General features: G+C 36.4%; 1 protein-coding gene across 9 annotated transcripts in view; it reads left to right on the top strand.

The window, feature by feature from the left end:
* ST7 (suppression of tumorigenicity 7) overlaps positions 1–23,931 on the top strand; it is a 253,196-nt gene that overhangs the window by 44,382 nt on the left and 184,883 nt on the right. Inside the window, exon 1 of one of the 9 annotated variants that reach the window (XM_043463121.1) lies at positions 2,561–2,806. The exons of 5 other annotated variants lie outside the window; for them this stretch is intronic. In XM_043463121.1, coding sequence (XP_043319056.1) covers positions 2,794–2,806 — 13 coding nt within the window. In that variant the 5' untranslated portion in view covers positions 2,561–2,793. Of the gene's footprint in view, positions 1–2,560; positions 2,807–9,106; positions 10,065–23,931 lie in introns of those variants that run through there. 3 more of the 9 variants (XM_043463120.1, XM_043463122.1, XM_043463126.1) reach the window with 3 other exon arrangements.

Here is a 23,931-nt window from a genome sequence, read left to right as displayed (position 1 = left end):
AATCAGAGACATTACTTTGCTGACAAAGGTCAGTCTAGTCAAAGCTATAGTTTTTCCAGTAGTCATGTACGGATGTGAGAGTTGGACTATAAAGAAAGCTGAGCACCAAAGAATTGATGCTTTTTAACTGTGGTGTTGGAGGAGACTCTTGAGAGTCCCTTGGACTGCAAGGAGATCCAACCAGCCCATCCTCAAGGAGATCAGTCCTGAATGTTCACTGGAAGGACTGATGTTGAAGCTGAAACTCCAATACTTTGGCCACCTGATGCGAAGAGCTGACTCATTTGAAAAGACCCTTGTGCTGGGAAAGGTTGAGGGCAGGAGGAGAAGGGGACAACCGAGGATGAGGTGGTTGGATGGCATCCTGACTTAATTGACAAGGGTTTGGGTGGACTCTGGGAGTTGGTGATAGACAGGGAGGCCTGGCGTGCTGCAGTTCATGGGGTCGCAAAGAGTCGGACACGACTGAGCGACTGAACTGAACTGAATGACTTTAGACATTATCCCTTTCATTCTGTGTATCTGTTTTTCTGTGTGTTGGGATTGAATATAGACTATAAAGAGAGTTTTTATAAACTCTGAATTAAAATATTTGGCAAACTGCAGGACTGGTTTTAATGGAAAGAATGAACCTAGTTTTTGGAAATGATCTTTCTTGTTCTCCTTCCATTTATTGATCATCTATCTGTGGAGGTGGTATGTGTAGTGGAAGCACAAGAAATCTAAGTGAGGCTACTTGGGTTGAATCCTTGCTTTGTTATGTATGGTGTGTGACCTCGGTCAAGTTACACACCCTCCACACTTCAGTTTCCTCACCTATAACATGAGGATAATACCTCACAGGGTTATCGTATGGGTTAAGTAAGTTATTAATGCATGATTTAGAACAATGCCTGGCCACATTAAGTGCTGTTTGCATACTAGCTGTTGTCACAAACCAGATGTTGATCTAGGCCCTTTGTCACTTAGTTGAGATCAGAGAGATTTAAAAACTTGCTTCAGGTCATCCAGTTAAGGAATGACTTAAACCTTGTCTGTCTGACACAAAGCCTGGCTCTTAACCACTCTGCTGGCTTTCTGAGGTGTGGTGAATCACTTAACTGTGGACTGTAGGTTTTAGAGCCATCTACCCATCTATCTGTCTTCTACTTTCTAATTTGGATTTTTCATTATGTTCTTATTTGTGAATAAAATGCATTTCCTTAAAATATCTGTGATTTAAGAGTTATAAAATATAAAGGATAAAAATAAAACAATTATTCTTAAAATAATGGTGCTGAAATCCATGCTGACTGTACTAAGTTGTGAAACGCTTAAAACGCCATTTCATGTGACATCTGATAATGGCTATCAGTATTTCCACATACTTGTAAGTTGTGTGGAAATTAAGACAGCTATTATTAGGAATTTTTAGCTTACCATTTTAAAACAATCAGAATGTTTTAGCCATTTGCGCATTTTAATTACCAGGAAAAAAGTATATCAAATTTTTATGGCTCATGGAAAGCTCCCCAGTCAGTACCCTAGATTGAGATAAAGAGAATTAAAGCCCCAGAAGACAGGGCTGCTTAGCAACGGTGACAGGTGAGGTTGATGGGAATTAACAGCTTTTGACTGTTAGCAGAATGGTGGTGTGATGGGATCTGCTTATGGTAATGAAGCATCGCCTAGATGGCTGAATGTAATGATGCTTTCTCATTCATTTCATAGAATTATAGATGATGTTGGGCTCAAAATGTTTAGATTTCTGTACTATATATATTTCTGATGTTATATTGAAAATTAGAATCATATTGTTTAGTATTATCAGCTTTGTAATTATCTTATGGAGAAACTTATTCCATGGAAAGAAAAGTAGCAAAATATCCCACTACAATAAAACCACTCAAAACATCAATACTTTTCTTTCCCAAAGTAGTTGCAGTTGTAGTTGTAGTAGTTGCAATTACTATATTTATAAACTGGAAATTATCCAACCATTCAGGTTGCTGAAAAAAAAAAGACAGCTGATAAAAAATTTAAAAATTTGTATCTTGTCTCTGGGCAAGGTCTAAAGAATTGTGTCAAGATGAAGTAACCATTCTTAAGGTTTCTTTAGCCAGGACATATTCAAAATGAAAACAGTTGGTAATGAAGGAAAAGATGGCTCAGTGCATGTGGCAATGTGACATGAAAGATTACATCAGATACAGTCTGTCACAGGAATGACCATATGTCCTTTTCATCTGATGTCTGTCTCAGGACTCAGACAAATGAGTTAAAGGTTTTAGATATGCTTTAAAGGATTGTTCTTTCATCACCTGTATTAGGTTTTTTTACAAATCAAATGTGTTTCAAATAGATCACATGTGCATACTATCAAAGGAATGAACATAATGACAAAAGACTATTTTTCCTAAAAATTTGGTTGCTGACTCCTTTCAGGTTATGCTGCTTGGTAACGTTGAGTACTAGGATGAAGTACACATATTTTGAGTTCTTTTCATTTAGAGAAAGAAGGAAAATTTATTTTTTCCCTAGTTTTAAACTAATAATGGAGGAATGAAATGGGAAGAAAAATACTTCTTTTCTAAGAAAGACTTTTCTAAGGATGACTTTAAAAAAGCAGGCAAAGGAGAGCAGAGCCATGACCGTTGCAACTTGAATAGAGATAAGCAGAAGTGTGTGTGTGCTCAATGTCACATGGCAGGAGGCTGTCCCCAGAGCAGTTTGCCTGTCCAGGGAGCTGTTTCATTTTGAGTCTGATAGAGTTTTACTTTGGAAAATACCCAGTTCCCTGCCTACTGCTTCTCTATGGATTATACAGGTAAAATTAAATTTTAAAATATTTTCCAGCCATGTAGAATTACTTTAAAAATATACTATTTTGAATTAGTATTTTTAAAAGTACATTGATTATGTTTTTTAAATGAAGGTATTTAAAAAATTATTATGCATGAGTTTACTCCTGTTGTATGTTTTACTTTGTTGTATACAAATCATGATTAATTTAGCACACATATATACTTAAGGGAATTTGTCAGACATATGCTTGTTGTTTCATGTATTTTAGTTTGAGTCAGACTCAAACAGACTTAAAATAAACAGCAACTCATATTTAATTCACATTTTGACCCTCTGATCAAGAAGCTTTAGAGTACAGACATCTGAGTTCAGACTATGCCACAGAGAGAATAATATATACACACAGTCTACGGAGACTGTAAAACATTTTTGACATTGTGGTGGTGGTTTTGTACATGTGTGTGGCCCCATCTTTTAGATGGAGTTGACATAGTGAAGTGAATTGGAGAATTTCAGTTTTTATCCTAAATTTCTGAGTGTAACTAGCCTCTTCTTTTTTTAAACTGATTAACCTTGTTCTTAGTTTCTAGTTTCACTGAGTGGTAAGTTGGTACAAGAGTAAAGTTAAGGTTAAGTTAACCGTGGGTGGTGGTTCTTGACGAGTAAGTAGGGGATTCCCTTAGATTGGATGGGGTGAAAGTGGGGTTGAGAGGTGAGGTGGTGATAAGGAGATAAGGGCATCAAAATTTGTGCAACTAGTTCAAAATTATATTTCCCTAAATTTGAACTTTTGGGTTATGGTGACACTTTTCTGACATAATCCTTATAAACTGAACAACAAAAACTTTAGAAGGTTTTTCTACCAGGTCTGAGACCTATTTTCCGTACCCCAAATAATGACAAAATCCTAGTGTGCATTTAAATTAAGCACTTACATGTTCTTTATAAATGATCCCTTTTGCTCTATGGATAGGTCTTTGGCAAGATAACTAATTATGGTGAAAATCAAATTATTGTGAAATTGTTAATAAAATGCAAATTTTAGGTGCTTGCTATGTAAAGGACTTTTGTGGTGAATATTTTTTTGAAGCTAAAACATTTAGAAGTAATTAATTATCCCAAATACCAAAATACATTTTTTCTATAAATCCATATTTCCTATTTTAGAGTTCTTTAAAGCAAATACAATAATAGTATCTCTCTCTCTCTCTGGATTTTGGATTTCTTTTCCTTTTGACTTTACTGTACCAGAATTTTGTTCCAGGACTCTGAAATAAAATATACTTATTTGTTAGAAGGCTTGCATGTATGTTAGAAGGCTCTATGTCTGTTTCTATGTTGAAGCAGGAAGGGATACACTTTATAGACATACATAAGAAATAAAATTTCTGAAGTCCTACCAGGGAGCTTCACTATACATATATTTTAAATTATAAATTTGTAAATTTTTTTGCCCAAAGAACAGAATCACTGATTTTTAAAATTTTTCTGTAGTTTATATATTGCCATTAAAACACTTCTCTGTTGTTTTTTAAGTAATAACCCATACATGGTATTTTTTTCCATAGATGATATTTTAAAAGACACACAACTTTAACATGCTAAATAAGCATCAAGAGGAATACTAAGAAAATAAAACTTTAATGTGAACAAAGGATACAGCTCCAGAGAAACTCCAGATATGACACTTTTTAAATTGCTGTGTATCCTCTTAAGAGAAAATGAGGTTTAAATTCTTACCAAATTAATAGAGATAATTAAATTAATTAAATTAGTTGTCTGATGTGGTGGGAAGCTTTTAAAAAATATTTCCATATTTGCTAAAATAGGTATGTTTGGTATATTAAACTTTGATGAGAAGAACACATGTTTTCAGCTCATGGGAGAGTGAATTCTTTTGCATTCGAAAATAGAATTTATTTTGCTGTCAGCACAGTTCAGCACAACCACTTTTGTATTAATACTAATAAGAGCATCACAGCACTAGAGGGGTTAACTTCCAATAGAAAATTGAGTCTTGATTATTTAAGAAGAGATTTATTTTGTTTTTCTGGAAAGTTCTTTCCCCCATGTGGTTTCCATGTTACCCATGTGGTTTCCTCTCAGTTTTTCAAGTCTCTGTTGAAAAGTCATCTTTTTAGGATGACACTACTTGACAGTTTTACCTAAAATAACCCTCCCGTTCAATCACTCCTCATCCTCTAATTCCTCTTATCTTTCTTTATAACACATACCCTCACTGAATATATTGCATATTTGTTTGTCTGCCTCACCCTCTGGAATATAAGCTCCATAGAGGAGGGAGTTTGTTAAATGGCTGTACCCGTAGAGTGCAGGAACAGTAGGCTTTCAGGAAATAGTTGTTGAGTCAATTTATGATTCAGGTTTCTTCTAAAAATTACTATTGACCTACTTTAAGATTTTACTATCATTTTTCTCACAACATTCTAGTTTAACAATAATTATTTTGACCACTAAATTATTTTGAATGTTGATCTCTTCTTTCATTACTAATTTTATCCTGAAATTAACAGTACTCACTTTACTAATAGAAGGGCAGGGTAGCAGGCAGGCAAGGTCACAGGCAGGCATAATTGGACATAATTGATAATCCAAAGATCACTTTGGTTTTAGAGTATATTATGTGATTTTATGAAGGAGTGTGGAGGACATTAGTCAGTTTTATTCTAACTTCATTTCCTTTCTTTACATTTTCCTCAGGTAGCATATTAAAATTTGTCTTCATTCTCTGAGCTCATGCTAGTTGCCCAGAGGAGAGAATGGGAGCAAACTAAAATTTCAAAATCTGTATTTTCAAAGATGGGTCTTCAACCATATGGATCCCAACCTTCCGGAGGTATTTAGAAATACCTCTGACATCTGAAGGTTATAGAGACCTTAACAGAAATTAGAGGCTATCATATGTGTCCAGGTTTGCGGCAGGTGAGACCTAATGTTTTTTAACATACTGACCCTGCTATGCTGTGCTTAGTCGTTCAGTCATGTCCAGCTCTTTTCGACCCCATGGACTGTAGCCTGCCAGGCTCCTCTGCCCATGGGGATTCTCCAGGCAAGAATACTGGAATGGGTTGCCATGCCCCACTCCAGGGGATCTTCCCAACCCAGGGATTGAATCCAGGTCTTCCACATTGCAGGCAGATTCTTTGTCAACTGAGCCCTAGGGAGGCCTGATCCTACTATAGTTATCTAAAAAGTAGATGTCTTGAAAAATAATGCAGACTTTAACTTACTGTTAGAAGTCTTTGCCAAGAAATAAATATAAGCACTCAGAAAATATACATATGCACATATACACTTTCACATATGAGCTGAAGAGAGGAGCTACATCAATGAGTTGGCAAGAAGTTGTTGTATATAGACTATGGAGAGTACATTTGTCACTCAATATCTGCAGGGGATGGTTTCAGACTACCTCCAACCCCAAATCTGCAGATGCTCAAATACCTTATATAAAAATTGTATAGTGTTTGCATATAATCTACACACATCCCCTCTGCATATTTTGAGTCATCTCAAGATTACTTATAATACCTAATATGAGATAAATGCTATGTAAGTTGTAAGTACAATGTAAATGCAATGCAAATGCTATGTCAAAAATAGCATTTTTGACACAAAAAACTGTGTCAAGTTCAAGTTTGCTTCTTGAACTTTCTGTAATATTTTTTTCCTGAATATTTTGATCCGTTGTTGGTTGAATCCACAGATGTGGAACTGGTTGATATGGAGGAATAACTATATCTGTTATCCACGGATCCTTTGCTTATTCTGCTTTTCCTTTTGCCTTTCTTGTGGCCACATCCACCCCCTTTTGTGTGACTATTCATGTGCAACATCTTGTATACAATTTAAAACAGATCTCATGTAAGATAATATTCTGGTTTCAACCCTTTTGAAGTGTATAGCCCTTTCCCACTTCCTACACCTGTATATACCAGGACCGTTATTGATACTGGCATACCTAGTCTTCTGGAGCTTCTTTTTGTTGCTCTTTGCAGAAATTGCATCCTTTTACAAATTGAAAGTTTTGGGGAACCCTGCACCAAGCAAGTTTGTCAGCACCATTTTTTCCTGACAAACTTGCTCACTCTCTGTCTCACATTTTGGTAATTCTCACAAACTTTTCATTTTTCATTTTCACAAATATTTCAAACTTTTTCATTGTGACATTTGTTATGATGGTGACCTGTGATCAGTGAGTGATCTTTGATGTTATTACTGCAACTCACTGAAGGCTAGGTGATGGTCAGCATTTTCTAGCAATTAAAGTATTTTAAAATTGATATTTTTTTAGACATAATGCTGTGGCATACTTAATAGACTATAGTACAGTGTAAACATAACTTCTGTATACACTGGAACACCAGAAAGTTGTGTGACTTGCTTTACTGTGGTGGTCTGGGACAGAGCCTACAGTATCTTTGAGGTATACCTGTGTTCTCCACTGGTTGTTAACCTGGATTACTTATTTTGGGAAGGTTGCATTTTTCTTAATTTTTGCAATTTTCTCTCATTTTTAGTGTTTTTGGTGACATTTTTCTTTTAAGAACTTTCTTCTCCATATTTTCTATTGATTTTCATTTTCCTTTTATTTTAGCTGAATTCTTAAAATATAATTTTGGTAATTTTTTTTTTTCAAGAGACATTATAGATGAGTAGTTAAGAGCATGTGTGTTGAAACCAGAGTGCCTGGGTTTGAATCCCAGCTTTTCATTTAGTAACCTGCATGAGCACCATCTATCAAATGTGGATAATAATGGTATCTACCTTGGAGGATTGTTACAAAGATTAAGTAAGCTGATATATGTGAAGTTTCCAAAATAATACCTGGCACATAGTAAACATGCAGTAAAAATTGGTTATTATTATCTTGTGTGTGTGTTTGTTCGGTCACTTCAGATGTGTCTGACTCTTTGTGATCCTATGGACTGTAGCCCGCCAGGCTCCTCTGTCCATGGGATCCTCCAGGCAAGAATACTGGAGTGGGTTGCCATGCCCTCCTCCAGGGGATCTTCCCAACTCAGGGATCAAATCCACATTTTCAGCATCTCCTGCATTGCAGAAGGATTCTTCACCACTGAGCTACCAGGGAAGCCCTTATTATTATCTTTGTTAATGTTAACGTGTTAGTCACTCAGTCGTGTCTGACTCTTTGTAACCCCATGGATTGTAGCCCACCAGGCTCCTCTGTCTGTCCATGGAATTCCCCAGGCAAGAATACTGGAGTGGACCGCCTTGCCCTTCTTCAGGGGATCTTTCTGACCCAGAGATTGAACCTAAGTCTCCGGCATTGCAGACAGATTCTTTACCGTCTGAGCCACCAGGAGAGCCCCATTATTATCTTACCTACAATAAAACATTTGTTCTTATGTAGCATCATTGCAGTTTCTCCGCAATGATTTAGCGTTTTCGGAAAGATGAAGGTCAAATTACCTTTATGCACATCCATACGATGGACTATTATGTAACCACTTAAAGATGAGGTGGATGTACATATACTGACTGAAAGAACTATTAACGATATTTTTAGATGGTAATTTGCAGTTCTACAATCATATAAGAATTTAGTGTTTAAAAGCTGTGTTATATAAAGACATGTCTATAAACTTTAGAAAGTATTAGAAAAAGTATATACCTTAGATAAATGAATGGAAAAGAAACTTGAGCTTTTGAACTTATTGTTTTATATAACTTTAACAATGGGATTATTGAAAAATAGCCACACTTTTTGTGCATTTCAATATTTTTAAAATACTGGAACAAACTTTGCTTGTGTTGTATTGATATTCTAAGAAAAGCCTGTGCGCTTATAGCTTTTAGAAAAAAGTAGATTTCTAAGAGTAAAGGTAATGCAGGTAATGAGTCAAGAGACAAAATAATAATATCTTCTTTGTCTTGGTGGATGAAAAAGAAATATGATTGTTAATCATATATACCTACTTGCACACAGGATTACACAGATGTGTGTGCACAGCATTAACATTACTGAGTTACCCTGGAAAAATGACAGGAATTCTCATAGGGCAAAATAAAGAAAAATAAAGCAAAGAAAAATAGGATAGGAAAAATATGTGTACATACACATATTCCTAGAGTAGTGGTTTTCACACTTGAATAATAGTTGTAAAATAGCTAATAATGTATTCATTAACATTTGAGTGCTCACCGGGTGTCAAACAGTGTTTTAAGCCCTTATAGTGTTGTTTTGGAGAAGGAAATGGCAACCCACTCCAGTGTTCTTGCCTGGAGAATCCCAGGGATGGAGGAGCCTGGTGGGCTGCCGTCTATGGGGTTGCACAGAGTCGGACACGAAAGAAGCGACTTAGCAGCAGCAGCAGCAGTGTTGTTTTACTGTTACATTTGCTTGTGAATTTATATGCCAGGATGTGTGTGGAATAGTGTACATATTTTCACATACTTGTGATTGAGTGTACAACCCCTAATCTGTCAGTCTCCCCAAGCCTACTGAAAAAGCAATGAACTCGAGTTATTTTAAAAGGTAGGTTATTTTTCTCATTTCTCATATTCTTAATTCCCTTGAAAAGTTCTACTTGCTGCATAAAATCAAGAACCCTGATTTGCATATCTTTGTGGTTGGTTGCTATAAAGCCAATATTTAAATTTCTTTGAGGTCTCTTTTAGTTCGTGGTATCTCAGATGAAGATCTTGTCAGGAGGGTGAATATATATGTGAATATGTATGTGGCTCTTGGTCTTGTGCATTTTGTGACAAAGGAATTCCCCTTTGAATTGCCTGCTCCCCTGAAGCCCCTGGAGCCTCTGGCTCGAGCCGCGCAGTCGGTCTGTGCAGTGTCTCTGACGTCAGCAGTGTATGCATAAGCCCTGCTATTGTCTTACTGCTATAACTGGGCTGGGGATTGCAGTATCCGCTGTTGCTGCTGCTCCCAGTCTTGCCCCCGCTGCTACCTAGTCCTGCCTCCCTGCATCCCAGAAGAGCCACGTCGGCCTGCCTTTCCCTATTGGATTTTCAAAAGCAGCTCTTCGGTTTTCGGTGCTGTAGGAGACCTTGCTTTTCAATCACACGGGAGAACACTGAAGCTTGTAAGAGGAGAATCTGGCAGCTGGACACAGTTTGGACTGCATTGTCTGTCTTCATGACCTCTGCTGTGTAGCAGCTCATCTCTCCACTCTCACACGTACACTCTCCTCGATTTTTTTCTTTCTTCCTTCTTTCCTCCATTCTTCTAATTTTTTAAAAGCAGCCTCTGGAGCCAGCCATGTTTGGCACTGAGTCTTCATGTAAGTAAATGGATCTCACTTTGCTGTTTAGAAATCTGCTTGCTGTCATGGTTTCATTGGCTTGGAGTTCATATCACTTTGCCTTAGGTCATTACCAGCCTTTGTATTTTGACTCTAATTACAAAAAAATTGGTCTCAGGAAAAGGACTTCCCCTTAACTGGGTTATTCATCCTTAAGGCCAGGGATGTCAGTGTGGTCAAAATCAGGCCTCCAAGAGGGAGGGAGGAAGACAGGAATCTAGGCAACCTCCCCAGAATGTGTTAATTGGTGGGATCAAGTCTGTCACTGATCTATTGTTGTGGTTCTGTAATGGTCCTTAAACCCTAAAATAGATACTGTGAGGATCTGACATGATAGTGTTTATTAAGAGAGTAAAAAAGGCTCACATTTTTTAATCTAAAAGGAGAAAGAGGTATCATTATATCTTCTTCCCATATTTTACAGAAACATAGGGGCAGACATTATATGTAGATAAATAAAAATTAAGCTTTTTTTAAAAAATGGATTTTTTTTTTACACAATGGCTTCAATTTTGATTTGCTGGCTAGCGCCACAGTCCAGCAGCAGCATATCTGTCTTAAAACTTATACAATGAAATTGCTTTGGTGCAGAGCAGGCCCCGCACAAGGGGCTGGGCTGGATGGCACTTGTGGACAGCTATAATGGGTATTTGAAAAATGATGACCAGCCTAAGTAACGTGGATTATTTAATGTTGGATGTAGAATAGTATAACTTGTCAATGCAGTTATACAGGCTCTGCAGAATATTTTGTCATTATCCATAAGCACAGGTGACAGTTCAGAATTTATAAAGAGACTGAACCTGCTGACCTAGGGCTTTAAACACTGGCAAGACACTGGCTTTGTGGGGAGAGAGGGTTAGGGCAGGAATTTAAGAAACACATTTCTTATGAATATATAATTCAGTCTCCTTTCTGATTTTGGGTGATCAGTGTGATTATTTATGCGTAGCTGATGATTATTCCAGAATAGCAGTATTTCAAGAGAGCTAATACTCCTCAGGTCTTCTGTTTCTTGATTGGCTATTTTAAAGGGTGGATTATTTTTGTTGTTTTACCTAGAAGCATCCCATTTCTGAAATTACCACAATGCCTTATCAAGGTCAAGATAGAATAACAATGAGATGTGATGTCCCATTCAGGATGTGATAGTTTTATTTTTTTTAATAATTTAAAAATGTTTTTTGAATTCACTTAAGTGATACATTTGGAATTATTGTCACCCAGGATTGGAAGCAGATTATTTAGTGGCAAATACCTTCTAGTTTCATTTCAGTCATTGAATTTTGTTTAAGTAGGAACCTAGGTAGAGTAGATAGAAGTATTTACATCCTAAAGGAAAATTAGTCTTATTACTTTGTTTAGCTGAAAATGGAAGAAGTTGAAACTCAGTGTGGGAACCTTTGGGTTCTTGACATAGGAACTCTAACATTGTCTGGCCAGGTTTACCCAGCAGACAGCCTTTCTTGATCATTAAACCTCATCTTTTGATAATATCACCCATGTGCTATGATCTGTGTTTGAAAACTGCTGGTTGCTTTTGGTCTCCATAGCTACCAAATTAGTGTACAGATAGAATGTCATTCAGAAGACAGAACATCATCATGTAGGCTTTTTTTTTACTTTACTGAGTATTAAGTTTTGTTTCCTGCTTGTCACTAGAAGACCATAGATAGATCTGTACTGTCAGTGGCTGCAAAATGTTGAGAATGGACTGCCTTCTTTAGATAAGGAGATTCCTTAAATGTGTACTCAGAGTTGAGACAAGTGTATTTTCTTTGTGTTTTGAGGCATAGCTTTTCCAGGCCTTTAATTTCCATCTTTTGGAGGCTGTTTTATAGACTGAGACTATATTTAGAATATTAAGAAAAATAGTCACATTAGAAGTTATAGTTCGTTCAGAAGGGATCTTCTAAACCACCTGGCATATTTTTACTAAATTTTTACAGTAAATACTCATTTAGCTATCTATTCTGTGTACAGTGCTATGCTAGATCCTGAAAAGGCTCATTTTTTTCCCTAACATATTCTGATTTCATAATTCTTATCCTTAATTTCTGGTTGCAGTACCTTAATTGTATTGGATGCTTTTACTTTTATTTATTTTTTTTTTTTGGGGGGCGCCCGCCGCCGCCGCCATGCTGCCCGGCCAGCGCGCGCACAGCGGGCGGGGGCGGGGCCCCCTGCTTTTACTTTTAAATTGAGGTATGGTTCACATACAATAAAATGCATAAATCAGTGTGGAACACATTGAATTTTTGCCTGTTTACACCTTGGAACTGCTACCCAGTTTGAGATACAGAACATTGCTTTTACTCCAGAAAGTTCTTTTGTCAATATTTCTTCCTAGTCAATATTTCTTGTCCCAGTATTACTTCTGTTCCTCACCAAAAGGTGATCACTATTCTGAATTCTGTTGATATTGTCACTTGTACATGGTTCTTTAAAATTTTCTTTCTCTGCTTTTAACTCTTTGCCTATAAGAGAAAGAAATGTCAATAGCAATTTCCATGCCTTCATTTTTCAAGTACTGGATTGAGTAAGTTGACTTCATGTTTCAGGTCAGGAATTTGAGGTAACCTAGGAATCACATTATAACATATTTAGTCTCACTGAAATCGTATTACTTAATGTAAATGCCCAAGAAGCACCCCTCCTCCCCCCAACACACACACATTTTAAGAGCCTTAAAAATGACAAAAAAACTTACCTGGAAAAGTAAAAAGTTTATCAGAGTTAAAACTTACATAGTTATGGCAACAGAATTAATAAATGCTCTGTCTGACCTCGCTTCAGTGAATATCTTCTTGATTCACTTTACAGAAGAACTCCAACAGTGTTGGAATCTCATTTTTTCTAACTTGGTGTATCTGAATCTCCCATAGTTGTATAAATTGGCCCAAACTATTTTCAGGCTACTTTGAAATGAAAGTGTTCTATGTTATGTGTAGATTAATCATTAGGACAAAGCAGGAAGTATAACTTCTGTAATCTGTTACCATCTTGATGTATTTCACTGAGCTTTTTCCTTTACTGAAATTTCCCATGTCTAAAAATGGGAGTAGTAGGCCTGCCCTTTATCTGCTATGAGGAGATGCAATTTTAGTCTGGTCAAAGTAATTTAGGCTTAGGATGTAAGTACTAAAAGAAAGTTTTGTGAGGGGAGTGGTCACTTAAATGCATATGTTGAATGCTTGATTTAATGATAGTTCATATTTTAAAATCAATGGAATTCACAAAAATTAAAATTTCTTTTCCTTTTAAAATTTTATAACTAGAGAAAAAGTTCATCTTTTCTTTTTGTGGCGTAAGGGACACTGACTTTGTCCTGCTGCCATTTGGTTACATCCTTCATCATAAAGCCAGTTATTCTCCAAAGAGTAAGTACTTCAAATACATGGACATTTATTCAATTAGTGTTTTTCTAGCTCAGTCCTCCTCCTGTCTCCCTTCCCGTGTTTAAGTTTTTTAGTCCTCAAGGGTACCATTTAAGATGTGCTGTGGTGGGAATTGTGCTATTTTCTAGTAAGTTAATATATATTTAAAAGCACCTACCTTATTAGTCCAGTGAAGAGAGCAACATCCTACCTTTTCAGAAACAGTATACCCTTGGGGCAAAGAGTGTCATTTAATCCCTCCTCTCAACATTTTGTTGTAGTTGTAACATATTAGAAAGAACATCTACTGTATCTTGAAAGGGAAGGAGAAATTACCCAAATCCCAGCAGAGCAGTAGTATTTTGTGAGTTTAGTGGTGATGGGGACATGGTGGACCTGTGTGTCAGATTGTCAGTTCTCTTTAGCTGTGGTATGACTGTCTTGCAAATCTTCCTTGCCATTTTCTGCATGCCCACCTCACCCTCCGTAGGCAGCTAGATGCTGGAAAGGATTTGGGGTATATGTGCTGCCCCATATGATTTTCTTTGATGCACACCAAAAGGGCAGCTGTTGCTTTTTATTTTCATTACTGATGAATGCATTAATTTGGAACTGACAGCTTCTCAGTTTTAATAGTGAGTGTGATATCATACTTCTAAGAACAATGTAATTATCTCAAATTTTGAGCCATTATGTGAGAGAGAGTAAAATGAATATACTCTAGCAATATTAGATCACCAAGAAACTGTATAATTAAACAGACAACTCTTTTACAGAAGAATAAATGAGTCACATTCCCTTTTTATGTATTTCAGGGCCATTCTTGACAACCAGTCATACGTGAGATTAAACTTGGGTCTATTGTTTTGGTGTAATTTCTGTGAATCAGTTGAGATGTTAACAGCAACTATGGTCTTTCAAAAATGGCTGTTCACAACTGGACTGTTCTGCAGTATAAGCCCTAGTTCTTATTAAATAATTGTATGACACTGCTGTTTTTGCTGTTAGTATGGTTGACATTTTAGTACTATATCCCTCCCTTTAGTAGTTTTGTCATATGAAGCTAGGTAATTCAGAAAGAGTCATTTTCCTTTCCAAATCTTTAATCCAGCTGTTATTTAGCTGTATTGAATTTTAGATGCTTTCATCTTACTTGAAATACACATACTTAAATATACACACAAAAAATTACCTCTAACTCTATACTTAGAACATTAAAGAAAAAAATTACATGACTTTAGATAAATAGAAAATGCAGATGGCTAAAGTCACAATAAAGAAAAATAATTATGAATCACTGGAATTTACACTGGGACATGGTCATACAGGAGCTTGGGAAGTAAAGCTCATATAATACTTTTGACTTGTCATACTGTATTATTGTCTTTTCTTTTCTTCTGACAATGTTAAGTCTGATGTGAAATTTCCTTTTGGGTTTCTTGCCTGTTAATAGTTGGCATCATAATTTTTAGAATCAAGGGAATATTTTAAATGAAATAAAGATAGGAATTTGGTTTTTTTTCCCCCTGGATATTTATATACTGATTCTGCTAGTATGGGAATGGAATGAAAATACCCAGTGTTATAAAATGTTCAGAGTACTTATTTTCACTTGAGTACTGGTTTCCTTAATTGTTAGTCTGGTTTGTTCAGTAGAAATTACACATGAGTTTTCAGTGATCTGTTGTTTTCATTGTCACAATGGACCAGATTCATATCCTGTATAAACTGTGGGGAGTCTATGGGGAAAATTACCATATATGGAAACTTTCCTCATAGAATCCCCATGGAGTTACACAGGATGTGAATAGAATTGTTATGGATTCTGGGTTGAATCCATATCAGTTACACTATTAATGTGTATTTTTAACGTTGAGTAGTCACCACATTAAATTATGTTCAAATACTATTACATGTTCAATACAAGACTATATGGAACATGAGAAAATAAATTATATGGTCAATTTTACATTTTTTGAAGTGTATTTATGTCCCACTATTTTTTCCCTAATAAGTGTAAAACATTCGTTAACATGCTTCTTAGTATATCTTTAATTAGAAAATGCCAGTTTTGAATTATTTAAAAGCCCTGTAATGTCACATTTGCTGTGTGAGTAGTAAATTGTAATATTTTCTGTGTAGAGATTTTGCTTTTATTAGTAATGGATTCAGTTTATTGTGAATTGAGGGACCAAGATGTATGTTTAAAGCATGTTGTAGAAATGGCAGCAGCCACGTGCCTGTTGCAGTGACTTAAGTGCAGAGACTCTGGTGCTCAATTGCCTGGATGCAAATCATGGATGTACCACGTTCTACCAGGGTTTGGCCATCTACCATCTAAGGTCTCCAGGCCTAAAGTGTGACTTACCTGACAAACTCTTGAGTGTTAGGGGAATCTGCCTTTTTGGGCCAGGACATCTGCACCAGGGTAGGGCTTATTAAGGGTCACTGTGGAGATTGGACTCTGGCAGTGGGAAAGACTGGCTGAAGAAAGGGACATGTCACTTTGTAAGACTGGGTGGAAGTTCCATCATGAGGATCTTTGAAGGGACTCAGTAGGAGATCTGAAGGGGAGAGACTACATGAAACTGATGAAATAGGTCAGGTTTGACAAATGCCCCGTGTTTTTCACTACTAGTCACCGCTGCAGCAGCTATCACCCAATGGTTACAGCACTTTTGTAGGATGGCTTTAAGCCACTAAGAGATGAAATGTTTTCCTCTTAAAACACTTGTCTCTGCAAGTATTTTCCACATTAGTGTGAAAAATAATCACAAGAATAAATGTTTAAATAAACTTGAAAACAGTTATAGAGTTAAGAAGAAGGATTAAGAATCTTAAGTGTTCCAGTAGTATCCCTTTTGGTTTAAAATAAACATACCATTCTGTGTCACATTATGACTGTCTGGAATATCAAAATAATTCAGAGCCACTTCTGTCTTTTAAATGAAATTTACATCAGTTGAAGACATATCTCCAGAGTGTAGCAGCATACCTAACATATAGTAAGCACTCGTTCTTTGAAATTTGAATCCACTGTAGTTTTAGGGAATATTGAAAATATGATGTATCGGCTTCATAGGGGATTGATATTCAGTTTAGTTAAAATTTTCAGGTTAAGGAGTTTATCACACATAACTGGCACATATTGGAAATACTGTCAGTGAACAACTCTTAGCTGTCACCCCTCAGGCAGGAGCAGGCAACCATATGGACTTCTATTACTAAGTCCAGATGTATTAGCAGTAAACTGCCATATACTGATACTTGATTATGTAGTGACCTAACAACTACATTTCACCTAAGTTCACATATCAATTTAATATTATCAAGTAAAAATAAAGAGGAATTATAATCATCAATTCATTTACAACATGAAAACCGAGAATTGTTTCTTTGCCAATCCTGATGTTATTTTAGAAATTAGAAAAATTATTTTCTACTTCTTTGTGAGAATTTCAGAATAAGATTCAGGCATATTGGCATATTTTGGGGGACAGTGAGTCTGATTGGAATGCATACAGATTGGGAAACCACAGTGGCTCCATTAGAGTATTATTTACCACTTCCTTCATCCATGGCTACTTCTAGAACACCTAGGTTTAGTGGAGACTTTAGTAGGGTTTGGCCTGTTGATATGCATGGATAGTCCAAGCATGGGCTTGACTCAGAAGTCTAGAATTTCTAACCTGAAACTTTCCTAGATTTGTTTTAATATAGTGCTTTTTCAGTTCTCTATTGCCATACAACAAACCACCCCAAAACACTGTAACTTGAAATAAGCATTTATTATTCTATTCAGTTCTATTTTATTCTATTCAAGTCTACTTAGCTTGACTGATTGATTGGAGCTGCTGGTGGTGCTCATGTAGAGTCTGTGATGTGGTTGCAGTCAGATGTCTCTTGGCTGCAGTTATCTAAAGGCTCATCTGAGCTGGAGGTCCAGAATAGCTCTCTCACATGGATATCAGTTGAGGCTGGCTGTTGACTTAGGGCTCAGCTAAGGTTGTAGGCAGTAATACCTATATTTGGCTTCTCGATGAGGTTCAAGCTTCTCATATCATGATGCTAGGTTCTCAGAGAAAGCATCCTTTAGCAGAGTATCCAAGAGACCTAGGAGGAAGCTAAAAGGTTTCTTATGACCTGATCTTGGAAGTCTTAGAAGTCACTTCCACTATATTGTATTGGCCGAGCAAGTCACTAAAATGAGCCCAGATTCAGAAGGAAGAGAATTAGACTTCTTGGTGAGGAAGTGGGAAGAGTGCATTTGTAGAAGAGCGAGTAGAATGAAAAATATTTTAGTGGTAATCTTTCAAAATATACTGTGTCATAAGTAGTTTCCAAACTCTACTCCATGAAATTGGTACTATGAGGATTTGTGTTAAACAAGGAGTCTGCAGACTTTTCCTATAGAGCCAGATAGTGAATATTTAAAGTTTGTGGACTGTTCAGTCTCTTTTGCAACTACTGAACTCTACCATTGTAGCACAAAAGCAGCCATAGACAACTAAGTGTGGCTGTGTTCCAATATAACTTTATTATGGATATGGAAATTTGAATTTTTATATAATTTCACATATAAAAAATATTCTTTTTTTCAAACTCTTGAAAAATGTAAAAAAGAAAACATTCGTAGGTCAAGAACTGTACAAAACCAGGTGGTGGGCAAGCTCTGGCCCTTGGGTCTTAGTTTGCTGACCCCTGCTTTTAATATTTGATTTGAATTTCATTTTTAATTGCTAAAAAACCTGAAAGAACAACAGATACATTTGCATACTAAAAATAACTAATTTTGTTACATTGGGTACTGCTGATAAATGAACTCAGGTTCTTATTGGTTGACTTTATTATTAAATATTATAATTCAAACCTATAAATGTACATCTGTTTAACATATTGGGCTCTGGCATAATACTTTGTTTGAAAGAAGGTTGTGTTAAAGTGAGTGAAAGAAAAAAATAAAATCATAGGACATTTGAAGGCTTAATTTCTATTCTGTTCTCAAGAGTAACACTAGGAAAGAAAGACCGTGGAGAGCTTCTGTTTGATTTAATTTCACAAATATTTATGGAGTATAGAGGAATTGCCCATGATAAGCAATAAGAGGGAAAAAAAAAACTTTCAAGAAATTTAAAGTTCAACTGGATATGGTGCAGTGAGGCAGTGAGAGGAGAACTGAGAGGGTTATAATATTGAAACTGTATGTTTCTCTTTCAGTTAAGTCAGTGTAAATTAGATTATTTTTGACACAGGTACCCATGACTCAAACTAAAAATTGGATGTCATTGGAATTGGCATTGTATAATATGCAGAGTATGACAAGAGAAACCAGCTTTTTCTTAAAATAATTTAATTGGTGAACAATATGTATATGATAAAATGTATCCATTTAAAAAAAATGGATCCATTTAAAATGTACAGTTTGATGAATTTTGACAAATGTATACCTATGTATAACCATCATTATCAGTGCAATCCAGATACAGAACATATCCATCACCTCCCAAAGTTACCTTGTGCCACTTTAGTTAATCTCCATGTTTCTAGACTTTCACATAAATGAGGTCATACAATGTATTCTACTTTTGTGTATAACTTCTTTCATTTAGCATAATGTTTCAGTCATGTTGTTATGGCTGTTTGTACTTCGTCTCTTTTTATTACCAAGTAGTAGAAAAAATATATAATTGGCTCAGCCATTTGCCTGATGATACTGAATTGTTTCCTGTTTTTGGTTCTTATGAACAAAGCTGATGTAATTACTCATTTATAATTCTCTGTGTTGAAATATGTTTTCACTTTTCTTGGTTAGGAGTGTAGAAATGCAGTTGTTGACAAATCGCCAAGCTGTTTTCCAAAATGGTTATACTTTTTTGCATTCCCAGCAGCAATATGTGGGAGTTCAATTGCTTCATATCTTGGCAATACTTAATATTGTCAATCTTTTAAATTTTAGCTAATTTATTGAGTGTGTAGTGATATATTATGAATTTAACTTGCATTTCTCTCATCAGTAAAAATGTTGAACATTTTTTCAAGTGCTTGTTGACTATTGATGTATCTTCATTGATGAAATGTCTGTTCAAATATTAATACTTTGCCTTATAATTGGGTATATTTTTTAAAAATCACAGCATCCGAGAAAGCTGTGCAATCCATTTTTTAAATTTGATTAAATAACTCACTCATCTATTTATTTTTGGCTGTGCTGTGTCTTCATTGCTATGCAGGCTTTTCTCTAGTTGTGGCCCGTGGGTGCTGGTCTAGTCATGGTACCTGGGCTTCTCCCTGCGGTGTCTTCTCTTCTTGCAGAGCACAGGCTCTAGGGCCTGAGGGCTCCAGTAGCTGTGCTTGGTCTCAGCAGTTGTGGCTCCCAGTCTCTAGAACAGAGGCCCAGTAGTTGTGGCACATGGGCTTAGTTACTCTGCAGCATGTGGGATCTTCCTGGGTTAGGGACAGACCCTGTGTCTACTGCACTGGCAAGCAGAATCTTATCCACTGACTACCAGGGAAGCTCTATGATTGAGTTTTGAGAGTTCTTCATATATTTTGATATGATCTTTTTAAAGATATATGTCTTGACAGTATTTTCTTATAGTCTGTAGCTTTTTGTTTTCATACTGATGTTAAGTTTTTAATTTTGATAACATACAGTTTCTCAATTTCTTGTGTCCTACATAAAATTTTCTGCCTACCCTAAGGCTGTAAAATTTTTTTCCCTGTATTTTCTCCCAAATGTTTTATATGTTGTGTTTCTATGTTCTATGATCCATTGTCAGTAAATTTCTGTGTATAGTGTGAGGTAATGCTGGCCATTTACTTCTTTTTGCTTCCCCACCAAAATTCAGTTGTTCCAGCACCATTTCTTGAACAGACAGTCCTTTTCCCATTGAATTGGCAACTTTATCAAAAACCAACTGACCCTGTATTTCTATCCTATTTTATTCCAGAGATCTCTGTGTTTATCCTTAGGCCATGGTATTATAGTTTTAATTGCTACAGCTTTATGATTCCTTTTGATATCAAGTAATGTAAGCCCTCCAGGTCTGTTCTTTATCAAAAATTTTTGGCTATACTTGATTCTTTCATCCCACAGAAATTTTAAAATTTGCTTGTCAATTTCTACAGAAAGATCTCCTGGTATTTTGATTGAGAGTGTATAATCTAAAAGCAGTTTGGGGGAGTTGATAGTTTAACAATTTTTGGTTCTCCAATTCATGAACATGGTATATCTGCCCTTTCATTTGAGTCTTTTTTAACTTTTCTCAGCAATGATAAAATGAGTTATGAAATTCCAAGAGTTAGGTTTGTCTTTTTTCCCCCACTGATAAAAGAATACTTATCTGGAGTAGAGTAACAATCTCGGATATGTTTCTAGGGAAAGCATCGTAAAATGTAAGTTGGTGGTATTAGTAAAATCTCATTAATGCTAATTTGAAGGACATGCTTGGATTTGTGAAAAGTCTTAAGTAGCCTGAAAAATGAGACTTTATTAAACCAACTGTTGCCATGTAGAAGTATTTTGGGAGATACGTTTTAACAAGTAGATAAGCAGAGTTGTATGTTTATGTAAAATGCTATTTTTATAGCACTTAAAGCATTTGCTCTCTCACTAAGATGAACTGCTTTCTTCCTTTGTTTGTTATCTTAGGAAATCACTTTCTTATATTTTAGTAGTGGTTTTACTCCCATTTTTACCTAAATATTCATGTCTGTTTAATTAGAAGGATCTGAACTTATGAATTTTTATATTTAGAAATAGAATCCCTCTTCTTATGAAACTGCTCCTATAGTCCTATTAAGTTACCATCCTTTTTAGGAGTCTATTAAATCTATGGATCCTTATGATTTCAAGAGAATTGAAGCCTAAAAATACATTCAGGATGGCATATCACCTTTAAAAATTAAACTGAATTCAAATTGATTTTATTAAGAATGTTTTCTAATTATTTGACATTAGTTGTGATAAATCTTCAAACTTCATGAAGCCAGATTTGGCAGAGATTGAATTGACCTGACATAGCATATTATGTATATATGTTATAAATATGAATCTATAAACATTTATCTAATGCCTAAAGCAAGTAACATTAAACTCCACCCTTGTTTTAAGCAGTTTATAAAACAATAGTCCTGTGGGATGGGGGTTACAAGGGAGGCTCAAGGACGTATATGTATATGTATACATATCACCAGATGGTCAATACAGAAACCAGATTGATTATATTCTTTGCAGCCAAAGATGGATAAACTCTATATAAGTCAGCAAAAACAAGACCCGGAGCTGACTGTGGCTCAGATCATGAGCTCCTTATTGCAAAATTCAGGCTTAAATTGAAGAAAGTAAGGAAAATCATTAGACCATTCAGGTATGACCTAAATCAAATCCCTTATGTTTTTACAGTAGAGGTGACAAATAAATTCAAGGGATTAGATCTGGTAGACGTACTGCCTGAAGAACTATGGACAGAGGTTCATAACACTAAAAGAGGAGGTGACCAAAGTCATCCCAAAGGGAAAAAACACACAAGAAGGCAAAATGGTTGCCTGAGAGGTCTTACGCATAGCTGAGAAAAGAAGTGAAAGGCAAAAGAGAAAGGAAAAGATATACCCGACTGAATGCAGCATTCCAGAGGATAGGAAGGAGAGAGAAGAAAGCCTTAAAGTGAACAAGGCAAAGAAATAGAGGAAAACAATAGGATGGGAAAGACTAGAGATCTATTCAAGAAAACTGAAGATACCAATGGAATGTTTTGTGCAAAGATGGGCACAATAAAGGACAGAAATGGCAAGGACCTAACAGAAGCAGAAGAGATTAAGAATAGGTGGTAAAAATACATGGAATTATGCAAAAATGGTCTTAATGACCTGGATAACAATGATGGTATGATCACTTAACTAGAGCCTGACATCCTTGAGTGTGAAGTCAAATGGGCCTTAGGAATCATTGAAAGTGAAAAAGAAAGTGAAAGTGAAGTTGCTCAGTTGTGTCCGACTTTTTGTGACCCCGTCGGTGGGATTCTCTAGGCAAGAATACTGGAGTGGGTTGCCAGTTCCTTCTCAGGGGATCTTCCCAACCCAGGAATCAAACCCAGGTCTCCCACATTGCAGGCAGACACTTTTAACCTCTGTGCCAGAACGAACAAAGCCAGTGGAGGTTTTCCAGTTGAGCTATTTCAAATCCTAAAAGGTGATGCTGTTCAAGTGCTGCACTCAGTATGTCAGAATATTTGGAAAGCTCAGCAGTGGCCACAGGAGTGGAAACAGTTTTCATTCCAATGCCAAAGAAGGGCAATGCCAAAGAATGTTCAAACTACCACACAATTGCACTCATTTCACATGCTAGCAAGGTAATGCTCAAAATTCCTCAAGCTAGTCTTCAACAGTGTGTGAACTGAGAACTTCCAGGTATGCAAGCTGGATTTAGAAAAGGCAGAGGAACCAGAGATCAAATTACCAACATCCATTGGATCTTAGAAAAAGTAAAGGAATTCCAGAAAAACATCTGCTTCATTGACTATGCTAAAACCTTTGATGGTGAGGATCACAACTGTGGAAAATTCTTAAAAAGATGGGAATACCAGACCACCTTATCTGCCTCCTGTGAAACCTGTATGCAGGTGAAGAAGCAACAGTTAGAACCATGGAGCAATAGACTGGTTCAAATTTGGGAAAGGAGCACGTCAGGCTGTATATTGTCACCCTGATTATTTAACTTATATGCAGAGTACATCATGCGAAATGCTGGGCTGGATGACTCATAAGCTAGAATTAAGATTGCCAGGAGAAATATCAACAACCTCAGATATGCAGATGATACCATTTTAATAGCAGAAAACAAAGAGGAACTAAAGAGCCTCTTGATGAGGGAGATAGAGGAGAGTGAAAAAGCTGGCTCTAAATTCAACATTCAAAAAACTAAGATCATGGTATCTGGTTTCATTACCTCATGGCAAATAGGTGGGGATAAAGGGAAACAGCGGCAGATTTTATTTTCTTGAGCTCCAATATCATTGCGTATGGTGACTGCAACCACAAAATTTAAAGACACTTGCTCCTTGGGAGAAAAGCTATGACAGACCTGGATAGCATGTTAAAAAGCAGAGTTGTCTTTTGCAAACAAAAGTCCATCTAGTCAAAGCTGTGGTTTTTTCAGTAGCCTTGTATGGATGTGAGAATTGGACCATAAAGAAGGCTGAATGCCAAAGAACTGATGCTTTTGAATTGTGGTGCTGGAGAACTCTTGAGAGTCCTATGGACAGCAAGGAGATCTCAAACCAGTTGATCCTAAAGGAAATCACCTGAATATTCATTGGAAATACTGATGCTGAAGCTGAAGCTCCAATATTTTAGCTACCTGATGCCAAGAGCTGACTCATTTGAAAAGACCCTGATGCTGGGAACAGTTGAGGGCAGGAGGAGAAGGGGATGACAGAGGATGAGGTGGTTGGATGGCATCACCAAATCAA

This window comes from Cervus canadensis, chromosome 3 (genome assembly GCF_019320065.1).
Source record: "Cervus canadensis isolate Bull #8, Minnesota chromosome 3, ASM1932006v1, whole genome shotgun sequence".
Lineage (NCBI taxonomy): Eukaryota > Metazoa > Chordata > Mammalia > Artiodactyla > Cervidae > Cervus > Cervus canadensis.
This window is presented reverse-complemented; position numbering and strand designations above follow the sequence as displayed.